A 23,004-nucleotide genomic window follows, 5' to 3' on the forward strand; every position below is an offset into this window, starting at 1 on the left:
TTTGCAGGAAGCAATCATTGTTGCAAAAAGTGGAGGTTGTCCAATATTTGTTCTATTCGAAATAGATTTTAGAATACTATTCGAGCGCATCAATTTAATTAAAAACTTTTCACTCAGAACTGTGGGGACGGTGACGAAACATGCAACGGGGAACCAATAAACAGTGTAGTGGGACGCCAACATGTAACAATAATTTTAATTTCCCTATATTAGCATCCAATTATGGCACGCCCCATTGGGCTACCGACCTGGCCCGGATCGCCAGGAAACGATGGGCGTCGTGATGGTGAACCAACAAACCCTTGGAACCCTTACGTAGTTCGTCGTGGTCAGCCTGAAAATAGCACAATTGCGGTCGCCAGGGTATTGCGTGCCATTCGTGGGCAGGAAGCAGAACTGCACACGAACTTGGAAGGATCATAAAGGAACAGACGCAATAGTAAATATTCGGTTACGTTCGCCGGTTGTTTCCATGGTCATGAAAAATATGAATTAAAATTACACTTTGTAGCAGCGCATGGGCGAACGCAAACACCTCCTTCATGTGTAATCGATACGAATGCAACTCACAGGATCAAAATCAAGGCCAGTTTTCAATCAAGGCTGGTCACGACTGGGGCAATAAATGGATTCATAAGGAATGTATTAATATGTTCATGGTTGTATTAACTTATTTCAAAGGATGTTTTCATCAATATTGTTACTAAAATAAATGTTCTTCGAACTGATCGCGATCGAGCCACGCGACGGTGGCGCCATCTGAATGTGAAATGGAAAGTATTCCAGTGCTTCCGCTACTCGGCACCGGGGGGCGCTTGTACGCACGATCAAGAACGCAGAACTTAGAATAGCGTAAGGAGCACCGAACTTACCCATCTTCCCATTCGGACTGTACGGGTCGTAGCTGCCGGTGGACATCGGCGAAGAGTATCCGTTGGACATGGTGGTGGTGTAGGTGTGACTTTGCGAGCCCGGCGACGGGCTCAGTGGCGGCGCGGATCCTTGCACGCTGCCCGGACTAGGTGAGGATATCCATTCTTCGTTGCTGAAAAGAGGAAGAACAAAAATGTTATGCAATTCATAAACTGTTGAAAGCTTACAGAAATAAACTTAATATGGCTTAAGGCTAACAACTCGTCAAACATCGTGTAAAACAGGAGAGGAGCAAAACAATAAAATGTTCGGTATATAACCGACCGGTGTAAAATCGCCTTTCTAGCTCACAAAGAGCATCACCACCAAAAGTTGCTAAACGAGACCATGTTAGTGCCAGAAAATCGCAACCTTGGCGCGAGGATTGAGCCTCGCGCAATTTGCAACTAACAGTCGTCATCGAAAATGAGGCTAACGACCAGTTTGCACTTCCCAACAGTGTCCTAGTTGTTGGAGACCACGCCAAAGACTATCTCATCCCAGACAACCCGTACGACCAAAGACGATTGTTGTGAACCGAATTTTCTCCAAACTCTCGTTTTTTTCCTGGTCACGAAATCTTTTTTTCAGACGCGACACATAAAAACCCGAACCCGACGAGACCCGGGCGAGGATCCCAAGCAACAGCTTACGTCGGTAATAACGGTGCTCTCAACCTTCACATGAAGCGCACAGGCACATGAGCGAATGACCCAGACAAACGGTCCACGACCTTTCCCAAGGTAATTTCCAGGTCTGTCTGGGTCGGCGCAGGTGGGTGGGTGGTCTACCACCCGCCCATGTGGAGAATGTTCCCATTATTAGATAGTCTGCTGTGTGTGCCAGAAACGGTCGAAGACGAGTTTATTATTATAATTTTCCTTTTTTTGCTTGCTCCACACCTTATCGCGTGGCGTCCGCCGCTGTCTGGCAGTTTTTATGTTGGTTTGATTATCGTTTTCCGCCTTTCTTCTATTTATCTCACAGACCGTCACTGTACATAGGTTGTTATCACTGATTCGCTTCCAGCCATCGTCATCCGGAGCACATCTGGGGCTAACCGTGACGACATCAGCTCCAGCTCACGGTGCCCTTTAATCGCAAAACTGAGCTTCGCCTGGTGGCCTTGAGGTAGGCATTAATCTAACCTCCACTGGGTTTATCGGACCATTTTTAGCATGTGCAAAAAAAAAACGGTTTACACAAAACCCACTATCTGTCTGGATTTGTGTGTCAACAGAGATAATTGCAGGTTCCTTACTCCGAAAGGGTTTATTTAAATGTTGCACAGGTGCGCTTCATCAACTAATTGAGACCTCCGCCAAATGGGATTTTCTCCCTGACGGACTCTCCCAAGGGCCTCCCTCTTATCCAAACCCCTCGGCTCGGCGTGTCTCCTTATCGTCCAGCACAAAGCATAACTGCCCGAGGAAGCAAAGAAAAAAGAATCAACAGCAAAATAGGTCACAGACGGCAGACAGACGGACACGGACACACCCACATGCAATGGCACACTCTAGGCGATTGCCAGACATACCCTCCTTCACATAACGCCACGATGACGCACTTCCCTGCACAATCCCCGTCCCAGGTCCGAGGTCAGAAATATTGTCTGTGGTTAGGGCCAGGCTCTGTCTGGAGCGGCAGCGAGAAGCCTTGGACCGATATTTACCGTGTGTGTCTGGCTAATTAAATTTGGAAGTAAACAATCGGCCGGCAAAAGACCATAGCGTCTTTGTTGCGCTTGTTTGCTGGGAGGGCAAACATCTTCTCGTTAGAAGGATTTTACTCCGATCAGAACAAAAAGGATAAATACAAAATCTAAAGGCGAAAGAGGGCTTCAATAATGAAATGGGTCTACAATCTTGCTGCACTTTAAATTCACCGCATCTGGCTTGGAATCTCGGATCTTTATCGATCTGTGCGCCGTCTACGGAAGAACCCCCTTTAATCCGTATAAAGTCTATCTTCCACCGGAAACAATAGAGCGGTGGTCCGACACTAACCTTTCGTGTCTCCGCTTGCCTCCGAAGACAACGTGACCGTTGCCGCTGGCCGCAGCGGGCAGTACGGATGTCACGGTCAGGGTGGTCGCGTTGGCAGTGACTGCAACCGGCAGGGCCACTGCCGAGGACGAGGTAGTGCTGGCCCCACCACCCGAGTTCCCGGTGCTGGCGTTGGTGGTGGTGGAAGGCATCGAAACGAGGGTGGTGGCGGCCGTTCCTCCACCGCCACCACCACCACCCGTGTCACTTGGCACGGGTTCCACCTTGACCGCCTTCAGCATAATGTCATCGCCGATCTTCAGGATGCTGATGCTGTTGTTGTTGCCGGTGGCGGCCGCTGCCGCCGCCGCCGCGGCCGCCTTCAGCAGCTGGTGGCTGGACGTGGTGGTGGCAGCGGCAACGGTGGCCGGTGTGACCGGCGTGATCGTGGCCCCGCCGCTCGCTAGCCCCGCAATCGTGCAGCTTCCGGCGACGCGGGTCGCGTTCGCCACATTCAGCGCGTTCAGCGTCCCGGCGGTCAGTCCGATGATCGCCGTCGTCGGCACCACCTGCTGCTGCGCTGAGCCCGACCCAGGCTGTTGCTGGTGCTGCGGCTGGATGCTGACCACCGTGCCGATCGGGAGGGCACTGGCCGCTGCCTGCTGCTGCTGGCCGGCCAGGATCGTGCTGACGCTGCCACCGGCGGCAATTCCCAGGATCTGGGCCCCAGGTTGCTGCACAATCAGGTTGCTGGTAACGGTCACGCCACTCCTGCTTCCACTGCTACTTCCACTGCCAATGCTGCTGCTGCTGCTGCTCGCGGTCACGCTCGGATTTGTGCTGACGATATTGACACGGTACATGACCGACCGGCACAGAACGGTGGGGAACGGTAATCGGGAGATGCTAGAGAGGAACCGCTTGCTTGCGAGCGCCACCGTCCTCCACTTGACACTTTCTGTTCGCAAAAATAAAGTAGATTCTTCCAAGAACGGCGCGAGATTCTAACGTTCGTGCGAGATTCGCGTTCTCCGCATTTCACACCGGATTGGACACTTTTTACAGGCTACTAACTAATATCATGGAGAGTGGCTGATTATCCATTGGGGTCTCTGTATTGCACTTCGTTGCGAACGTCCTTCCCCGGACGAGGGCTTCCTCGGACTCGGCGGCCGCCTCGACAATTTTGATGGGCTCCACCAAATGGCAACCAGGAATGTGCGGCCAGGCAGGGAACGACGATTCATTTGTCACCCAGCACCAGCTTGGGCCTCGTGATGGTGGGACCTTCGCATGGGTCACTGCGGCTGTTGGGGTCCTTTTGAGCGGAGATCCCGTTCGTCGGTACCGTACGATTTGCCGTCTCGCGGAATGGAACCATCCTTTCGCCGTGCATGGCGCAGATGATGCCGGGTACGCGGCGCGGCCTTCCTTCAAGTGGCACGATCTGGAAGAAGGGGATAAGGATGAGAGGTTAGTTTAGGTAACAATAAATGTATCGATTGGATAAGGATGTCCATCTAGTGTTTGGATTTTAAACTATCGATTACTTGACTTTTAAAAAGTCTAACTTCATTCTGGAAATTTTAAACATTGACATTTGCGAAATGGAACGGTAGGGCGTTTGCAAGAAATGGGGAAATAGCAAAAACTTATTTCCAAAGGGATGAGTCTTCAACTCAAACTAAAGTCGCGCAAGCGAAGCCAATGCACCCGCCAACGAGAGACTGTTTGCTGCGGATTTTGGTCTGGCGGCATCATTTGCTCATTTTAATGTTCGAAAATGAAGAAGGAACCGATAAATGTTGGCTAATAGGTTCTTCGGCGAAATTGAAACTGAAAACTTGGACGACATTTGGTTCCAACAGGACGGCGCTGCTACGGGTGACACCCACAATCGATATTTTGCGCCCCATTTTTGGAATACAAACACAAGATTTAGCCCAGTTTAAAAACCCTTTTTTCAAATACTAACAGAAGCGGCACTAGAGTTACTAATCTGTTACTACCAAATCATATTCATAGTAGTGTGAAACACATTAAATGGGAATTGAATGAAATCAGATTTTCCATCGCAAGAAGCCGAAAACTGACGCACATTCGCCATTTTCACCCGGTGGTTCCGCCAACTTGAGTGCCAACAGAGAGCCCGCGGGACGGAAGTGAAAGAAAGAAGAAGTGCAAAAGGAAGCATTCTCTTCGTTAACGTTGTTTGCCAAAAGGGGGGCCGCCGGCCGAATGGGGTGCATTTGCATATGCAACCGAACAAAAGAATCTCAAGCCAAACGAATCCCCGCAAAGAAAACGAAAAAAAACGCGTCAGACGGCCACACAGGCGCCCGCTTCATTTCGAAGTATCAAGTGCAAGGTAGAGACACGTCGATTGTTGGCGTAGGTCGTCGGCGGCGGCGGTGGCGGTGACTGGTCCTGGCAAGAATCAATGGATCACGCACACTATCGCAGAGCCGTGTGGCGGGAACTCACACAACGCACAAAGGCCGGTGGTGTGCGAGATGGTGAGGAAAATCGATCCGAGCGGGCCCGTGAACCGTCTCACGGCATTTTCTCACGCCGCGAGCGCTTGCAAAGGACATCGCTAGCTCCGGTGAATGCGTTGAGTGCCTCACCGGAGACGGAAAGGACATTAAACCTGAACAATGGCGCGCAATGTATATAGCTGCGGTAACCGGCAGAAGACGCGGCGGGGAAGCTTACGACCTATCGTGCGGACGCGGTAAAGCATCGTTCCGCCGTTACATTGTAGCAGTCAATTCGATTTCATTACCTATGCCACGGAATTATCACTTTTCATCGTTGCCCCCGCGTTAGTTGGCACTTTGGAATGCTAGAGGTCAAACTTTGGTGGATAGAAATAGAAAATGATTTTAGTCTTCAAATTCTATAATTTTATTGCTTTCACTGCTTCGTTCCCTTTCACTAATAACAAAACAAAACCCGTGCTTGGGGTGAGCCTTTCAGAAGGTGGCTTTACTGTTCTCACTGATTGGCTCTTTGTGTCCATCGATACCGAAACCGGTCGTCAGATGAAAGTGCATGGATGGATGCATGGATGCATCGGTGAACGAGCTGCACCAGCTGGGCCATCGATACAACATCAAAGGAGAACAAAAAACGAAGCGAAAACATTGTTTCACCAGACCATTTTAATTTCACTTTCATTACCAACGGCGCGTTACGTGTCGCATGGGTGGGTGATTTGAAACCGGGCGAAAGAAGTTAAAATTACTTTTATAGAATACATTTTATCGTTTTTTTCAGCTTCTACCACAATCCGTGTATTGGAATAAATTGAAGTTGAACACATTCGAATAATCGAATATTGGTCGCCACAGTCAATGCAACACGTAGCAGGTTCGTTGAAAACTGTCTGCAAAAACAACTTTTGTATTCGCTCAAAACTTCCCATGTTTGGGAAACTCCAAAATCCCATGCCACCTACAAAGAAAGCAAAACGAAAAGTCAAAGCCAAAAAAGCCGAGCCAGCCAGGAAAAGCTCACTCGACCGTATAGCGCGCGCACAGGCAACAGAGAGAGCGAACGGAAAGCGAAACTCGCTATTCCCAGGCGTGGAATTTTGCAAACCCCCTCAACAGACCCACAGTTTTCCCTCCGTTTTCCCTCCAGCAGAAATTTGCCAAACCAAGCGGTAAATTCCGCTCTTCGCTCGCGGCTTCAGCGTCTTCAAACGCCACTAATGGGAGTCATGAAAAATGTAACACACCCAAACTGTATCTCTTCGGACATCCTACTCAGGCCCGGGAGACGAAGGGTTCGCCTTCCAATTTTTTAAGCTCCCAATCAAAGGTTTTCCCCGCGAATCGACCTTCCCGGGTTGTGCCCCGGGGAGACTCAAAAGAAAAGCGCCGCAGTTTTCGTTTTGTGGTTTTATTTTCCTTTTCGCACTCACCAACCCACGGCACGTCGTCGTCGTCGAGACGGACGGTACATAGGAATTTAGGTCAATGCAGTACTTTGAACACATAAACGGACCCACTAGAAACATCGAGAATCATCGTCGTCGCACACAGATAGCGAGCTCCGAAGGAGGAAAAACGTGCCGGTGGAAAGCCGAAAAAACGGTCGACCTACCACAACAGAGTTTTCCTTCTGCCTCGTAACAGTCCGCTCGGGCGCGCGTCACGGAACGAATATATACCCGCCGGGACGACTTTATGTGGCGATGCTTTTTTATCTTCCGGTTTCGGTCGCACTGTTATGTGCACCCTGCCCCCCCTAGGGTAAAGCATACATTCTTTCCAGCGAGGAAGAGGAAAACAAAACCACAACATATCTCAAAACTTCTCCAACTCGACGCGACTATGTGTCGCAACGATGAGGGACTCGAGACGATGTGCCAAAGCAGTCCGCTGGAACCATAGCCGGGTCACAACAAAAGAATAGCTAATTTCGAAACGGCACACGCCGGCGCAATCCCTGGGATCCCTGCAATAAGAAAACTGTTAGGTTAACGGTTTCCATTAACGAAACTGTTTGCACGCCTGGCGGAATCGAAAGCGGGGAAATGGAAAATTAAAAACATCCCGTCCCCAACAAGAAGCTGTGGCCGATTGTGTAATGGAGCAGGTTTGCCCAGTGCTCGTCGTGCTAATAGCTTTGGGCGCAAGGTCCCGGCAAGGTATTCAACACCGTTGCACCGACGCCTGGCAATCACTCTGCGGTACCGGGCAGCCCGGGCCGAGCCAGGGGGAAGAACCAGGAAAGTCAAGCTCAAGGAGAACTGCGTACAACGACTCCACAACCCGGTGGTGTCGGTGTCTGGGACACGTACATAGGGCTCCTGCGGTTTGAGTGTGTATTGGTTTCGTTACGGTCCCCACCCGGTTATGTACAGCGGCGCGTATCCTTGTTTGCGAATCGGTTCCTCGAAGCGCACCTGGGGATTGTTATGAAACAGAGTGATACATAATGTTGGGCAGCCAGCCACATAGCGCTAGAGCTCGGCCAAACCAAGCCATGTGTGCTCGTCACAGCCTTACCAACACCAAATACGGACTCCAGCGTAGAGTCTGGCCGGCGGTGATGGCATTGGCACACGAGCCCTGTGCAGCGGGCGTGCGCAGAACGCCCCGAATCGGGCACCCCAACCGGGGCAAAGTGAAATTCGGGGTCATAGGTCATGGTTTTGCCTGCCGTTGTTGGATGTGCACGGAAACTTTGCAACCGCACCGGGGCGTCGAGGTGGGTGTAGCAGCACCCTACATTATGTTGCTCGGTTACAACATAGACTGTGCGGCTGTGCGGCAGAGTGCGAGGGAAGCGGAAACCGGAGGGCCGCCAGATGAAGTTACTGAGCGTAAAAAAATGCTGCCAATGTCGTCTACCGCTGGGCGGGTTAAGGGCATTTGAAGGACTTTCCATTTCGACAACTCTCGCGGGCCGGCACGGTCCACGGATTCGGCGGTTTAAAGACGCAACGTTTCGTTGGGTCCTGCTCAAACGGCCGAGTGATGGTACCACGGATAGGGCATTAAGGACCGCTGTATGCTGCAATTGCAATTGTTAAATCACTATCACAAAAAAATTATTGGCTGAATGAACAAACCCACAGCAGCTTGCAAATGAGTCTTTGTGCAATATCAAATAAAGTTTGGAAATTCAAAAGCCGCAGCGTTAACAACGTAGGAAAGTTACGCACGACGATGCAAATTGTTGGTTTTTTGGTGAGAATCCCGATGACCAAAGTATGGTAGCAAAATTTGTACAAGAAGTGGGGGACCCAATAATGTTGTTTTCCCCTTACAAACCCTTTTTTCCTCTCCATGTTCACCAGATTTCTGTACCGGCTGCCCAAAATATTTTTGTTACCAAACCGAAAAGCCGAAACTGGGCCAGATTATCAGGTTTAACTTAGGAATTTAATATGTAATAGATTTGTATCTTCTGTCTGATTTGAGTGCAAGCAGCTTCAGCACACTGTCTTGCAACACAAAGGAAGAAATAAATTACATCATAATCATTGACCAAAACAAACGAATGTTGCAAATTTGATTCGTCCTTCCGTTTTTTCAATTTCCGATCCAAATTATTCTGTTTGCGGCCGTAATTGCCCGCAACTATGCAACCAGCACGCACGCAACTTCCTGCAGTTTTCGCTGGTTCTATAATCGTGGGTAAGTTTCCATAATCGTGGGTTTGTTGAGTGAAATATTTCAAGCATTCGTAACGCAGCCAAGGCACCATGCAGTTACGCGCTGCATTTAGCGGAGACATGAACCGCAATGCTGTGATCAAAAAAATTTTGATTTAAAAAAAAAATTCAAATCAAAGATTTTTGAAAAATTTTGCACTTAAATTATGATAAATTTGCACTGAATTCAGTTCGTAAAAGCTTTATTTCAAGTTGGTTAAATAAAAATCCTACGACTTACGAAGCAATGCAACTTGAACGCAGATAAAATGCTGATTTGAAGGCTAATAATGAGTGACCTCTCGGCACGTTTCAAAAAGAAACTCTCTGAACCACCGTCAACTACAAATCTACCCACAAAACACACTAATCCAACTTATTGTTGTGAATGGCTCTGCCCGTTGGAGGGTGTGTACAACATAATTTCATATTAACAGCCGTTATCATTTGTCATCGTTCTCAACGCCGGGACTGGCCCACGAGGCGGCGAAAAAATGGACATACCTTGGACATATCTTCACAGGATTTCCGGAAGCTATATTAGCATGAGTTTTAGGCCCTACCCGTGGGCACTGGCGCGGCCTAGGGCGGCGGGAAAAACTAGGCCATCATTTTTCTTAATGGAACACTAAGTCATCGCCGAGAAGCTAAACGTCCGTCGTAGCCTCACTCGCCGGAGAAAGACAAAAGTTCATTGACATTATGCGGCTTGTAATTGACGGCTGACGGTGGCGACGACGCCGGATGACCTTTTTCCATCATAACTTTGTCCCCCCGTTTGTTGGCAGGAAGCACGTTTCACTAGCGGGGATTTGTTAACTAAAAACGGTAGCATTAGCAACCCCACAATACGCCACCGGGTCCGGATCCTGTCGGGACCGTGCAAGTGTGTTAGCCGAGAGAGGGAAATGAGGATCGGCATGCGGGATCGATGACTAGACCCCCACCCAGACGATAGCATAAGAAAAGGCGGCAGGAAGGCCGAAAAAAGGACTCATTAGCCGGTGGGGTTTGCTGGTGCTGCCCATGAAACCTCGGGACCCCGACTCTCGCAGACGTTGACCACCGAGGCGAGCAAAACGATCATCAATCAACGTCTCGATGAGATGATGTAGGTTGTGGGTGATAAAGCTCACACACATGCGCCACACTCCCCGGATGATGTCACTCGAAGAAAACGGAAGCACCTGCTCTACGGGCGGAAAAATCTAACTCGTAGATAAATCGATAAAGAAAGCTACTCTCTCCTTGAGGTGCCAAACGAACATTCGCATTTCCGCTTTGACGGTAAACGGCGAGTTCCATGAATTGTTTTGGATGTCCCGTCGTGTTGTTTAACATAAAATTATTACACCCAAACACCATCCTCCGCGATTTTCCCATTTGGCATGTCGGGAAAAAGATCGGTTTTCGAACCGATTAAATTTACTCAAACTCTCGAACAGCGGCCGTCCGGCAGCACTTGGTGCCAAAAATACGACGACACCCCCAGCGCCAGCGCGCCACTTCGGGGCGTTCAGCATCGGGGAAAATGTCGCCGTAAAAAATGGCCATTCATTCAATTAATTTCATGCCCCCATCGTTTCAGGCGCCTCTCAGCGGCTTACGGGCGGCCAGAGAGAGAGGATTACGTTAATCGATGTGTTTGAGGGGCTTTCGGTGGCATAAACCTACCGCCGCCGCCGTCGCTCTCTCCCAGCATAACGAGAGAGCATAAAAGCAGCATTTTGCACGCAGCCGACCCAGGCCGACCGAACCGATCGATAACCACCAGACAGATGCGCGACGCAACCGGGGTCCGCGCCCGTTGCGGAACGGCCGTTAGCTGTGGAACGGGATCCTGGCGCCCACACCCCGAAAAAAGGATGCGAAAACAGCCGGCCTCGCCTTTCGTCTTGCAACCCCCATTATCTGTGGAGAGGTGGGCTCCAAGAAGTGTCGGGTGTGCCGAAAATCAGGTCGATCGGCCCGGCACGTGGGAGAAGTTCGGTCATGAGTCTCACAGTCGAGAACTCACCCTCTCGAAAGCCTTCTGCTGCTATCGAAATTTATTTATTATGCCGCCGCCAAGTGGTGCTCCAGAAAGGTGAAAGTTTTCCGAGGCAGGCTTCAGAGGCGCAATGAGGACACGGCCCGGAACCCGTCGCTGGAGCTAATTAGATGGTCCGGGTCAGCAGATTGTTGGTCGATCGGTGCGTGGGGAAAACTTCTGCTCAGGGCTAGGGCACGATCTTGAGACAAGACGTCATTCTGGGCAATATTCTCTGGCAGTCGCGAGAAAGTGCAAAAAAAACTAACGAAACAAATACCGCTCTCGAGTCAAGCAACCAACCAGCCCGATTTTATTTCTACACATTTGGATCGTATTTCAATCAATTAAACAAATAAATAAGGAAACAGCGCTACTCAGATGGAATTGCCTATTTTATGCAAATTTCCCCAAAATTCTATAAACGGCTTTTGATTAAAAATTATGGACTGATCTAAAGAGTGCGGATACTTCTGACATTGAAGAGATTGAAAGGACCAACGGGACAATAGACTGTTGGGACCATCCGGAACCGTATGTTGCAAACATATTTCAGTGTGTTATAATTCAAAACAGAAGTCATCAAAATGTTGACAGAAAGCAGTTTCCCTGTTTGATATATTTAACATGCTGCGAAACGTGAAGCGCTTCATCCTCTGCTTCGCATAATTCAACAATTTATTTTAAAAGTATGTTCAATTAAAATTAGTTGCTTTGGTAAAAAAAAACCAAGCGGACAAAGCAGCGGATCTGCGAAAACAATTATAATGCAATTGCTTTAAGTTATGGAACATAATGTTTAGCGGGAAAGAACCACAAGCCGTATCGCTGCCGGCGTGGTACCAAATTACACGTGAAGAAGACACACGAACTGGCGCCGAAAATGCCTCGAGCTCCAAATTGCCATTCGCAACGCAAACGTGCGGCACCACGCGCCTCCATTGCTGACACGCTTTTCCTCTTTTTCGCATGTCCAGTTCCCAAAACACACACCGGTTGTCTTGTCGACACACCACAAGCGGTGAGGAGTTTCAGTGTTTCATCTTTTTATTTTCATAAGCGAAAATAAAGTAAGAAAAGGTTTTTCCAGACACCCCAAAGGGGCTCCGGCTGACGGCTGCAATACGCCTACGGGGCCCGTGGCCCCACACAGCGGGCGAGAAGATGAAAATGTTGGCGAAAATGCCCGATGGGAGTCGAAATTACACGCTCCCCATGTCGCATGTCCTGTCGCCGAACTGGTCGGGTTTTGGGGCCGATGATTTAATTTTTTTTTTCTCCTTCTATGGCTTTCAGCACGTGGAAACGTGGCAGTAATCAGGAGTCGTTTCGACGACCGACGGACGAACGCGTGGGGGGGGGGGACAAAAACCAGAACTTTTCCGCCCCAGACAGGGCACGCGAAGTGAGAGTGAGCGGAACTCTACGTCTGCTACCTCATCCGTGTCGCAAGCCGTAAGGAGGGGCGGGTGGACCCGGCAGGGCAGGACACACCGGTGCGTGCCACATTTTGGGTTCGTTGGCAGTGGCGATATTCGATTAAATTACGACGAAACCACCGGGGAGTTAGGAACCAGCCCAGGACGCCGTCGTCGTCGTCGCAGCCGCCATCGTCTGGGACCCCATGAGCCCTGGCCGGGGCTTAAAAAATCGAGGATAACGAACTCCGAAAGAGCAAAGTAGGGTGACCGCGCGCGCGTCTGGCCCCAAAGCGAACGACTTGTAACGAAGCCATTTGGGGACCGAGTTGGTGGAGAGAACCTCCTTTTTTACAACGATTCAGCAACCCGAACCATGGGAGGTCCACTTCAACCGAGGTGCTGGACGGGGGCCGTTGTTAAACTGCGGTTCAGCTAACCGGTTTTCCGGGGACTGGGAGTTAAATTGTGGTCCATCATTCAATTTTTGGGATGCAGAATTCAGCAATTTAATCCATTGAAACGAAAAGGTCTGTGCTCTGTTTACTGACCTCAATTTCCCGAGGAAAATGTTCAATATCTGTCATCCGTTTAGGGCCCACGTTTTCGGCAACATACCCACCACATCACTGTCAATTGTTGTTCAAGCTTCTGAGGTCTTAAATCGTGAAGCTCTGCTTATTTATTGACATTTTACCAATTCTTTAGGTTTTGTGTTAAACTCTGCGGAACCAGTCGGAAAGTTTTGTGCCAGTCGGAAAGGCACATCGCAAGCAAGTTGACGTATCCCAGATGTTTACCGAGTCCACCGAGAACTGTCCGCAAACTGTCCAAGCCTCGATGTATCCGACGATAAAGTAACCCAACGTTCATCATGTAAGTTTCACTAGACCCTGGACCATAAATCAGTGAAAGGTCGTGCCGGGTGGAGTGATGTGATTTCGGGGTTGCCGTTCGAGGAGGATATTTTGAACTTTTTTTTTCATCCCGGCGGAAGTTATGAAGTTTATTGATCGGTTGACATTTTAGTGTCAACCCCCCTGCTTGGTAACGTGATAGGCTAGGTCACTGCTGCTAAATATGCCGCACCATGCCAGGCTCCAATCGTAGGATAGTATCATTGAAAAAAACTATGCTCGTTTATTGAATAAATTCCCAATAAATCAGTGTGGATCAAAGATCAAAATATGAGACCTTGCTGTGTCATGTGGGACACAACGTTTGCAAATAAATTATTTGCACCACAAATTGGCTTCGAGAAAATAGATAAAGGGGTGATATCCTTAATTAAATTGCATTCGACCAAACCATTTCATTCGAGGGACGATCAGCACCATTTTCCTGTATCGGAAGAGCACCGAGCAGTATTTAAATTAAATGTTTCTCCCTACGAGCCAGTCGCAAATTGGTTTCGTTCGATTGAATTGCTTATACTATAGGCTACCATCATCATGTCACTCCGTTATCCTTATGAGTTTCATTCGAATTTAAATTTTGTCTTTTGGTTGAGAATTTTGCTGAACTTTTTGTTATGCTTCAATCCCTCCCAAAACCACGTCAACTTTCACCTGGGAAAAAAACTTCCCCCGCAACCCAGTTCTACGCCATCACAATCGTCAGTCATTCTGGCCAATGCACGTCAGCATTCGTTATGCTGTTTTCGCTAACATTCGCTAAGCGGATGTTTCGCGAACGGACGAATGTTGAACGTTCTCGAAAAGAAGGCTTACGAGGGTTTCGAGATTGGTATCGCTCCTTCTTTTCGGCTTTTTAACTACGATTCTTGCGCTTGAGTTGTGGGTCCCTTAAATCTGCAGTCCCGCCACGATGCACCGGATGCCGCGCGATCCAGCGGAGTGAGTCCAGGCAATGCAAGAGAAGCAATTTATGCACCGCGCAGATCTGCAAGTATTCCAATCGTTTATCTGCTTCGGTTTGCAGTCGCGAATGAATTATTAATGTCGCGAAAGGCAAACCAGTTCGCTTTGCGATTTTGTTTGGAGCTACCAATACTCTGGCTTCAACGAGAAAGGAGGTCGCATTTTGAAGAAAATACAGTACCCTTTACAAACTCTCCGATAATCGATAGTATTGTTCGTGAGCACATCGTCAGCACACAATCGAAATAAAATATTGCTGACTGACTACCTTTGGTAGGTTGTTCACCCGTGGAAGGCGCGCATTGTTGACCGCCAAGAGACAACATTAACGTTGCACAGAAGTAATCATTTAATGGACCAAAGGCTCGATAAACTTTGCTCGCCCGAATGTCCCCCGTGCGGCCGGGAAACTGTTACAAATTAATCTAGAAACGATTTATTACCATCACCAACGACCTGATAACCCGATGACAGCCGGATCAAGTGTCGTCTCTTCATCGTTCGCTGCACTCTCTTCCCACGACGACGGCGACGGTGACGGTGAACGCCGCCGACGATCACGACCACGGCAATGAAGTGCAACGAGGTGCATCGATGCATCCTCGACGAAGCGCAAACCACAGAGAGTGAGAAAAAAAGTGAGAAATGACCCAGTACACGCTGCATGATGCACCGAGAGCCGCAGCTGCACTTGCTGCTGCTGTGGGCCGCTGTTGAGGTAGTCCCACCCTCGACTGTACCCACACAGACGCAAGGGAGAGTGCACTCGATGCACTTTCTTTCTCACTCGCGTTGCGGTGGCCCACCGAAGGGCCGTCGGCCGTGTGCCGCGCGTAGCCGTTTCGAAGGCTAAATAAAAAGCGACAGTAAATTGTGGCACGATTTCAATTTCACTCGGCCAAATTTAATTACAGAAAACGAAATACATGGCGTGCGATGTTTTTTTTATAAATCATTTTCTTAGCTATAAAACATAAAATTGGTATTCGCTCATCTTGGATTGTTTGAAGAGGCACGTAACCTTGCAAAGAATCGTCTGAAAATAACACGCAAAATGAGGTCACCGACAGCCCGAAACGGAACGGAGGAAAATAAAACGCCGCAAACGTAAACTCGTCACTTGCCCTGCAGCGCCGGGACCGCGCCGGTAAACCAGAGACTCGAAACCTACGCGTGATGCATTCCACCATCAAATAGCAAAAAGGAAGGAAAAAAACAACTCAAACGAAATTCACTGATCGAACACGTCAAAAATGTTAAACATGCAAACGAATCATCAACCGAACGAACCCCACCACCGGGTCCGTCCGTCGGGTTGCATCAATGCAATGCCCTCTCTATCTCTCTCTTTCTCTCCCGGACTACCGAGAGGGCCGCCTGCCGAAATTCCCGTTTCGTGGCACGATCAGGAGACCTTCGGGAGGCGAAAGAAGAAGCGAATCGGCAAAACATAAATGAACGTTAAAGAAGTGCAAATAACAGCGGCAATAATAACAATAAAACGCAATCAATGACGGGGCAAGGTCATTTTCATCCGAATGTTTTATGACACGGTTTTATGCATTTCATGCTCATCGGGATGGGTCTCCTCTGGGTGGGACTGCATGTGAGTGAATGCAGTTGCACGACGAACGGGCGCGACGAAGTTGAGTTGGCACTACATGCACCGACAATCAACGAATAAATATTTTTTCTTGATAATACTCTATTCTACGAAAAATGTTAAAAATGTAAATGTATTCAATCAAGTGAAACTAATTAGAATTTGCCCCAAAATGTCTTCAGGAAGAAAAGCTGTGATATCAAACAAAATTATTACGTCCATCGGGCAGGCAAAGAGCAAACCACAGACACGAAAAAAGCAGTAGAAAACCGCCCGCCAGCCAAGTCAGAGGACAGATTGCGAATGGCCCATTTTCATTAGCGTTATTGTCGTTGTAACACTTTCACTGATTTCTGGCCACCGTTGTGCTGCCATTGCGGCCCATTAGTCAAGAATCGGTGCAATTTATGAAGCACAGGATTTCGTTTTCCTTTTTTTGCCTCCCGCTTGGTGCATGTTGAACAAATTAGTGGCCGACCCACTGCTGGCAGCTCTCTTCCCAAGTGACCCAATTATGACCCAGCGCGCGTCACCGGTGATGCATTTTCATTTGCTTCGGGAAGATATTTAAAATGTGTTTTAAAAATTAACACTTCAAACAACTTGACAGCTACGGTGGCGCGTGGGTTACGAGAATAAACAGGAAACGCGGCCTACGGGCATTCTTGGGCAAATTATTAAAAATAAACCCACGTTCGAGATTCCCATTCAAACCGTGTACAGATTTTTAAAAATAAAGAAACACTAAGACGCACGGCGAGCGGAAATAAACTGTCGCTGGCGGCATACAGTAAAAATGGCGGCACAATCTCCGTCACTATCACCGTGCCGCTTGCATTACGTCCATTTTCCTGTTTTTTTTTTTGTGTGGCTCTACCATCCACCCTGGGCAGAGGTATTAACCGCTGCGTCTAGTAGCCGTCAGGCTTCGGCAGAATGCAATCAGGAGTCGGGCGCGCATCGGTCTCGGCCAGTTAAATCTGGCGAACTGGCGAAGACATCGACCTCTCACAGGCCGCAGCAGATATGCCTCGTGTCTCAACATTTTCGAGAAACGCCATCAAATGAGGCAAAATTCAAATGAACCTCCTCGCAAAGGAGCACACACATAAAACGACATGCAACCAATGGCAACACATGCCACGGGCCGGGCACGATGACCGTCGGGTTGCACCGCATTTTTTTGGGTGGCCTTCACCCTCGCGGACAGTCGGTCGATCGTATATCTTCTTGTTGGCCAGTCTGCTTTTTTGTGATTTTTTCCCACCCATCAGCGTCGTCGAGTTCAAAGCAACGGATCTCTCGGAGAGACCAGCACAAATAGCGCAGCAGTAACAACCGCTAGAAGGCCATATGTGTTGCATTTCGTTTCCGTTGTTTTTATTTTGTATTTGTAAATTGCTTCCGTTACGCGCTTTGTTATAACATCGTAAATCTTCTCAATTTTCTGCACTTGGATTGCATCACCTTTCGTAAATACGCTGCGTTCTTCATTTGTAACAGAAAAGGCCGCACGTTGTGGTCACCCAATTTGTTAAGGTCCCTTTTTTGTTGGCATATTTTGTGCATTACAGTTTTGTTCAGTAATCTAATCAGGTGAAGCCTGTTGCAAGAAGCAGCGTTCGGTCGTTCACTGCATCGCCAATCTCGCTGAGCAACATGCAACTACATCATAAAATCCAGCAGAAACTTTAATAAATGAGCAAAATTGCCGCTTTCGAATAATGCGAACGTAAACAGCTTCACCCTTCCATTCCAGGCCAAGGTTATTTCGGGTGTGCGTAATTCGAAGACGAACGCTTTTGGCAGCATTCAAAATGACGCACTCAAAAAGCAGCTGTCAGAACTGGCACAGCAGTTACCCGTCGGCATGGCGCGGAAAGAAAAATCAAAAACCCACAACAAAAAGGCCGTCATAACTAAACTGTTATGGCTACGGGCGTGCATGATAGTCAGTGAAGTCGAAGAAGAAAAAAAGCTACACGCAAAACCGAAGAACCTCGATCGTGCGCGCGAAAGCGAAAAGTGCAGCGCAAATAGCACGGGGGGGCACGCAAACGCATCCGTGTCGAGGCGACCTAATGCTTCACTGACACAGACAGACAGAAGCGGCCTGCCTCTGCACACGAGACCCGGCTCATCACGCCAAAACACGAGCTTAGAGCAATGAACTTAGCTTACACACCCCGCCACCGTCATGTCGTGACACTCGGCGCCTCACGGTTGACCTTCTTCGGCTAAGTCAATGATTTGTTGTTGTCTTTTAGCGCCCGAAGAAAAAGAGACACCCGTGTGACAGGAGGCGAGAAAGGTTAGTGGCCCGGTGCGCGATGCACATTAGACGGCGATAAAGATGAGCAGCACAACACGCCCAGTAAACAGACCGCGGGGCCGCGCGGATGACGAACGTCGCAGTAACAAAAAAAATCACTGAGTGACATAAAGTAAAATTAAGTAAAACAAAACCCGACCCGGCGGCCAAAGAACCTCACTCATACAAACATGGGGCCAGTGGCCGCGCACGCACACGACCACGAAGGTGTGACGCAAAAACGCGCCCCGAGATGCAAATTGGCGAACTTGGCGGCGCGGATTGCGAAATGATTTCTCACTCTCCGTCTCCGTCTGTCTGCTGCGATGTGGCGGCCATGCCCTATCCTTGTTTGGCTTGTGGCGTGATCGTTGTTCACCGCTGAACATTAAATCAAACATCAACGCGCAGAACGCGATCGCGTTCGCGAAGAGCGTCAAGATTTGAGTGGCGGGCGAGCGGTACGTAAGCGGTGAGTGATCGCCAGTCCGCCGTGAGGAAAAGCTCCTTCGTTCACCCTTCGGAAGGGTGGTTTCTCTAAATATTCGAATTAAACGTTGTCCGATTTATGCCCAGCGGTAGAGTGTGATCTCAGAGTCGAGGATCTTCATGTTACTTTAGTTTCGAGACGCTTTCATTGGGAGCTCATGCTGACGAACCATAGTCGCCGACTCCCTCAGAGTCGAGGCTTTCTTACTGCAGCTTTCCTTTGCCAGTGGAAATTTTTCGTGAAACCTAGTGCATTTGGTTTGCTCTTCTGAACTCGAAAGACAAATGGCACAAAACAAAATTGGAGTAGAATTGAATTTAGGTAGAATTTTGTATAGTGTGTGTAGCAATAAAATGCGTAACTAAATGGGAACATCGTGAATTTTAGACAGTTGAGAAAATGAATCGTAGTGAGATTTTGATTAACGCAAAATTATAGGGCCCTTTTGGCCATTACAAAAGAAAACCTTTTTATTTTTGAAATGTTTCATTTTTTCGACTCCCGATGGAGGCGCATGGTCATTATCTTTTGTCCGTCGAATCTCTTCACTCGTTGTTGTGGTCGACATTACGCAACACGGCCAACGGTTATGCACACCGCCAGAGAGTGGCGGGCGATTAGATGCCCACTGCCCCGAAAAGATTATGCCGACGACGATTGTGGAACGGAACGGTTAGCGTAAGTGGAGCGAAAAAAAGGAAGGATTGAGCGATAACACCTCAACCCAATTCGCGTCATTTATTGTGGACGAACAGCTGTTAGTGCGCCAGAAGAGCGCCACTACTCTAGCGTCTCAAGGGAGTCATTGGAACACAGAAGGAACGAAGGAAGAAGCTGTGCATTTTGAGAGGCGAATTGGAGAAGATTGTGTTGAAATGAAGGGCTCGTTTAAGCTCCCAAAGCATTATGCGCTCTATCCGGTTGCCAATGATGCCGGACAGTAGCTGTCTCATGAAACATTGACAATCCGGAAATTAGTTTATTATCGTTCCCCCTCCCCGCCCGCGGGCAAACACATTTCACGAAAGCTCACCGTTGGGAGGCCATAAAAAATGCATCAAATCGCTGGCGATCACGAGGGACACTACCCTCCCGACCCGCGCTCTATGCAACTGCACGCGGCCTGGCTACTCTAAATGCGTTGGCAGGTTCGTCCATTCGTCGGCGTTAAAAACGGGTTTCTTTATGAAAATTGTACCGACCGCCGGCGGGCTGAACGAGGTCGTAACGCAATTGGTTCAAACCGTACACACACGAACCATCCTTGGCGAGGCCGGCCAGTGGCGCGGTGCGATTGCATGACTGACAACACGACCACCAGCGCGAGCGCCGGAAACAACAGCTGTACCAACATCATGCTCCGTTATGCGGGGCGGCCAACAAAACCTCATACATAATTACGCATGCTTGTATGTCGGACGTGATGGTGCGGTAGGTTCGGGTTCGAAAGTTCAAGACCTCTACAACACAGTCACACATTAGGGCGCGAGAGGGCGGGCCCTCTAATCAAATTATGTTTAGCCGGCCAGTGGTGGAATCTATGCAGCCAGCACACCTTATTGGTTTGCAACGCGTTTCCCGAGAATGGGCCAGTTGATCGGTGGCCGTTGCACCTCCAGGGTGACCACACACGCATACACGTAAGTGCGCTAATTGCGAAATGTAGGTCATCACCATATATCCGCCGCCGCGCCGCAGGATACCTATTTCCAGAAGGAACAACGGAACAACAACGAAACAAAGGCTTCTGCGGAGGGAACCGTTGGTGCTCTCTCTTGGCCCAGAATGGCTTTTGGGCACGCACGGATGGTGGATGGATCTCCAAGTTCTGCTCCTGCCTTCGGGTAGCACTGTAAGGAGCTTTACAATGCTTTAATTCTTTGGAAAAACTATTTTGGTAGATATGTGAATGCAAATTTGCGAATTGCTTAAGCTGAAAACATCACAGGGAAAGTGGAACAATTGGCTGAACATGATCAATTGGAGGCAACCAATCAATTAATCTTGCGAAAGAGAGAAAGAGTGTGTGGCGAAATGGGGTCATTGTTGCAATTCAATTAGTCTGCGGAGTCTTAGCTTATCGGATACAGAACGATGCCTTACACCGGACACGCTAGAACCAGCTGGTGACTAAAGTTAGCTTAAAAAAAATATCCACATTAAATTACTAACGATCATTTTGGGGATTTTTGAGGCATTCCGCGCTAGTGGCACACCAAATGGTGTGTGGTGAAAGATGCCAAAATCGCGTGCCTAGTTCGCGAAAGGCAGGCAGGGTTGTTGCGTAAATGAAATGGCCTGTCACGGTCGGCGGTTAAACTGACGAAATTCGGAATCACGCCGGAATCGGTGACACTGGGGATCGCACGCGAAGCGTTACGCTACGTTACGTGCGACGTTAGCAAACTTTTCGCGAGGTTAGAAAACTGCCCGAATTGCTCCATCCCGTGGTGTTCGGGTAGGTCACGGCCAGACGAAAAGTTATCAAATTTCCAACCCCCGGTTCCAGGGCGTTATCAATCGCCAAAAACTACCAACGGAAAAGCGTGAAAAGCGATGGCCACTTTTCGACCGGGAACGGAGAGTACAGTTTAGGCGTGCTGGCGAAAGAAAATCAATACCCTCACCTCGCCCTCACGGCCCGCCTGGAAATGTTTGATTGCGAAAAACGGGTTGTTGATGTTCGTTCCCTTCCTGTGGCGGGCCTGTCACAAACTTGACACGGTTCCGCCGAATCATTCGGAAAACGTGTTCGTGTTCGGGCGCTGACAGTGAACTACATCGGCGCCATGGCACGTCATCGTCGTCGTCTTTGAACTCGATTTGACAACCGTTTTCGAATTTGGAACATTTTTATAAAGGGCGTCACAATGGCGATCAATAAAATTTATAATCTCTTCGCATTCATTAAAAATCGTGTTCCAAGTAGCTGCGTTTAGATCGGCATTTTATGGAATTCGATGCTCGAACCTAACAATTTTTTTTCACACCCGTTTCGATACGCTTTAAAGTTTGGAGAAAACAATAAAACCCACCACATTCCACGCGCGCCACACATGTACGCGTTATAAATCTTTCCGCATTCTCCGCACACTCAAAGTTCGAGGGACGTAGACTCCGAAATTTGATCACCCAAAACCGGCCAACACAGCCGGCCCTGGCGTCCTTCCAAAAGCCATAATTTAACCTCAACCCACAAAATTTCCCCCACAAACAGTCTAGACGGGTCTTGAGCGCGGTCGCCAGGCAAAAGCTTAACTCCGGAACAAACTAAAAAATATTAAAACAAAAAAACGCTCTCGATCGTTTATAACCGATTCCGGCACCGCAGACGTCGAGCGGCTTTCTTCTACTGCCTTAGTTTGGTGAAGTTGTACCCCCCTGTGATTACCATTCGAACGGCGCGGAAGTAAAGTTTTGCGCAATATCCTCTCGTCAATTCGTCCTCCGACGGCCGAGAGCAGAGAGACCGCCTTGTTTTCGGGGATGAAGCCCCACTCGCAGAGAGTCCGCTTGGCCTTGAGAACGTACTGCGCTCTTGCTAAAATGCACATAAGTTAACAACAATCACGAGCGATGTTGCGGCCACAACAGCGTCCCGTCCCGGGCCAGTCGCCAGGCTTCAGCGTTAAGCTGCTTCCCCGTCCGCCCAACGAGAGAACGAAGAAGAAGGATAAAACAGGACACCGTTTGACCAGAGGCGATGTGGCGCGACGACGCCACGCCATCGCCACAGCATGTCAAATTGCTTCTCTCGAAGGATGCGTCGCTGCTGCCGTGCATAAATCATGATTTGTTTTTGGGGCGGCTGCGGCGCATTTGGGCGAACTTTGGCTCCGTCGCTGCGTTTCCGTTCCCAAAGAAGAAACCGCCACCGACGGTGCCAAAACAAGATCATCGCCGCCGGAAGCAAGCTGAAATTGTCGGCAAACTAAATTTACTCATAAAACTCAACATGCGGAAAAATTTGCGACGCAAGACCTAGAGAGCGTCGCAAAAGTTTCAACCTACTCCGTGTCCATCCAGACTTTCTGAAAGTCACGATGTCCCGTGGAATTTAGTGAAAAGAATTAATCGCTTTTCAACGTTTTTTTTTTTGGTAAAACATAAAACAAAATGGTATATTGAAGCACTGGACGTTTCGGGTTTTATGGGTGCCGATTGTGAACTTTAATTTGCAACGCGCGAATCCGTTTTAATATCGGCC

At 48.8% G+C, this 23,004-nt stretch overlaps 1 protein-coding gene across 1 annotated transcript; it reads right to left on the bottom strand.

Annotated features, from left to right (window-relative positions):
* Positions 1-794: 794 nt before the first annotated feature.
* LOC131215651 (ecdysone receptor-like) lies at positions 795-3,760 on the bottom strand. Its single transcript, XM_058210045.1, has 4 exons — positions 3,260-3,760; positions 2,919-3,190; positions 873-1,045; positions 795-814 (listed from the first exon to the last, which is right to left on the bottom strand). The coding sequence occupies exons 1-4, from the start codon at positions 3,758-3,760 to the stop codon at positions 795-797; spliced, it is 966 nt and encodes a 321-aa protein (XP_058066028.1).
* Positions 3,761-23,004: the final 19,244 nt, after the last annotated feature.

This window comes from Anopheles bellator, chromosome 1 (genome assembly GCF_943735745.2).
Source record: "Anopheles bellator chromosome 1, idAnoBellAS_SP24_06.2, whole genome shotgun sequence".
NCBI classification, from domain to species: Eukaryota; Metazoa; Arthropoda; class Insecta; order Diptera; family Culicidae; genus Anopheles; species Anopheles bellator.

Bases quoted from the DNA above. Each gene is read 5' to 3' on its own strand.
- LOC131215651 (XM_058210045.1), bottom strand. From the start codon at position 3,760: ATGTACCGTGTCAATATCGTCAGCACAAATCCGAGCGTGACCGCGAGC. The intron at 3,191-3,259 runs GCAGCGGCCGCC...ATTATGCTGAAG, and splicing joins AGGCGGCCGCGGCGGCGGCG to GCGGTCAAGGTGGAACCCGT. The intron at 1,046-2,918 runs GTTAGTGTCGGA...TCCTCTTTTCAG, and splicing joins GGCAAGCGGAGACACGAAAG to CAACGAAGAATGGATATCCT.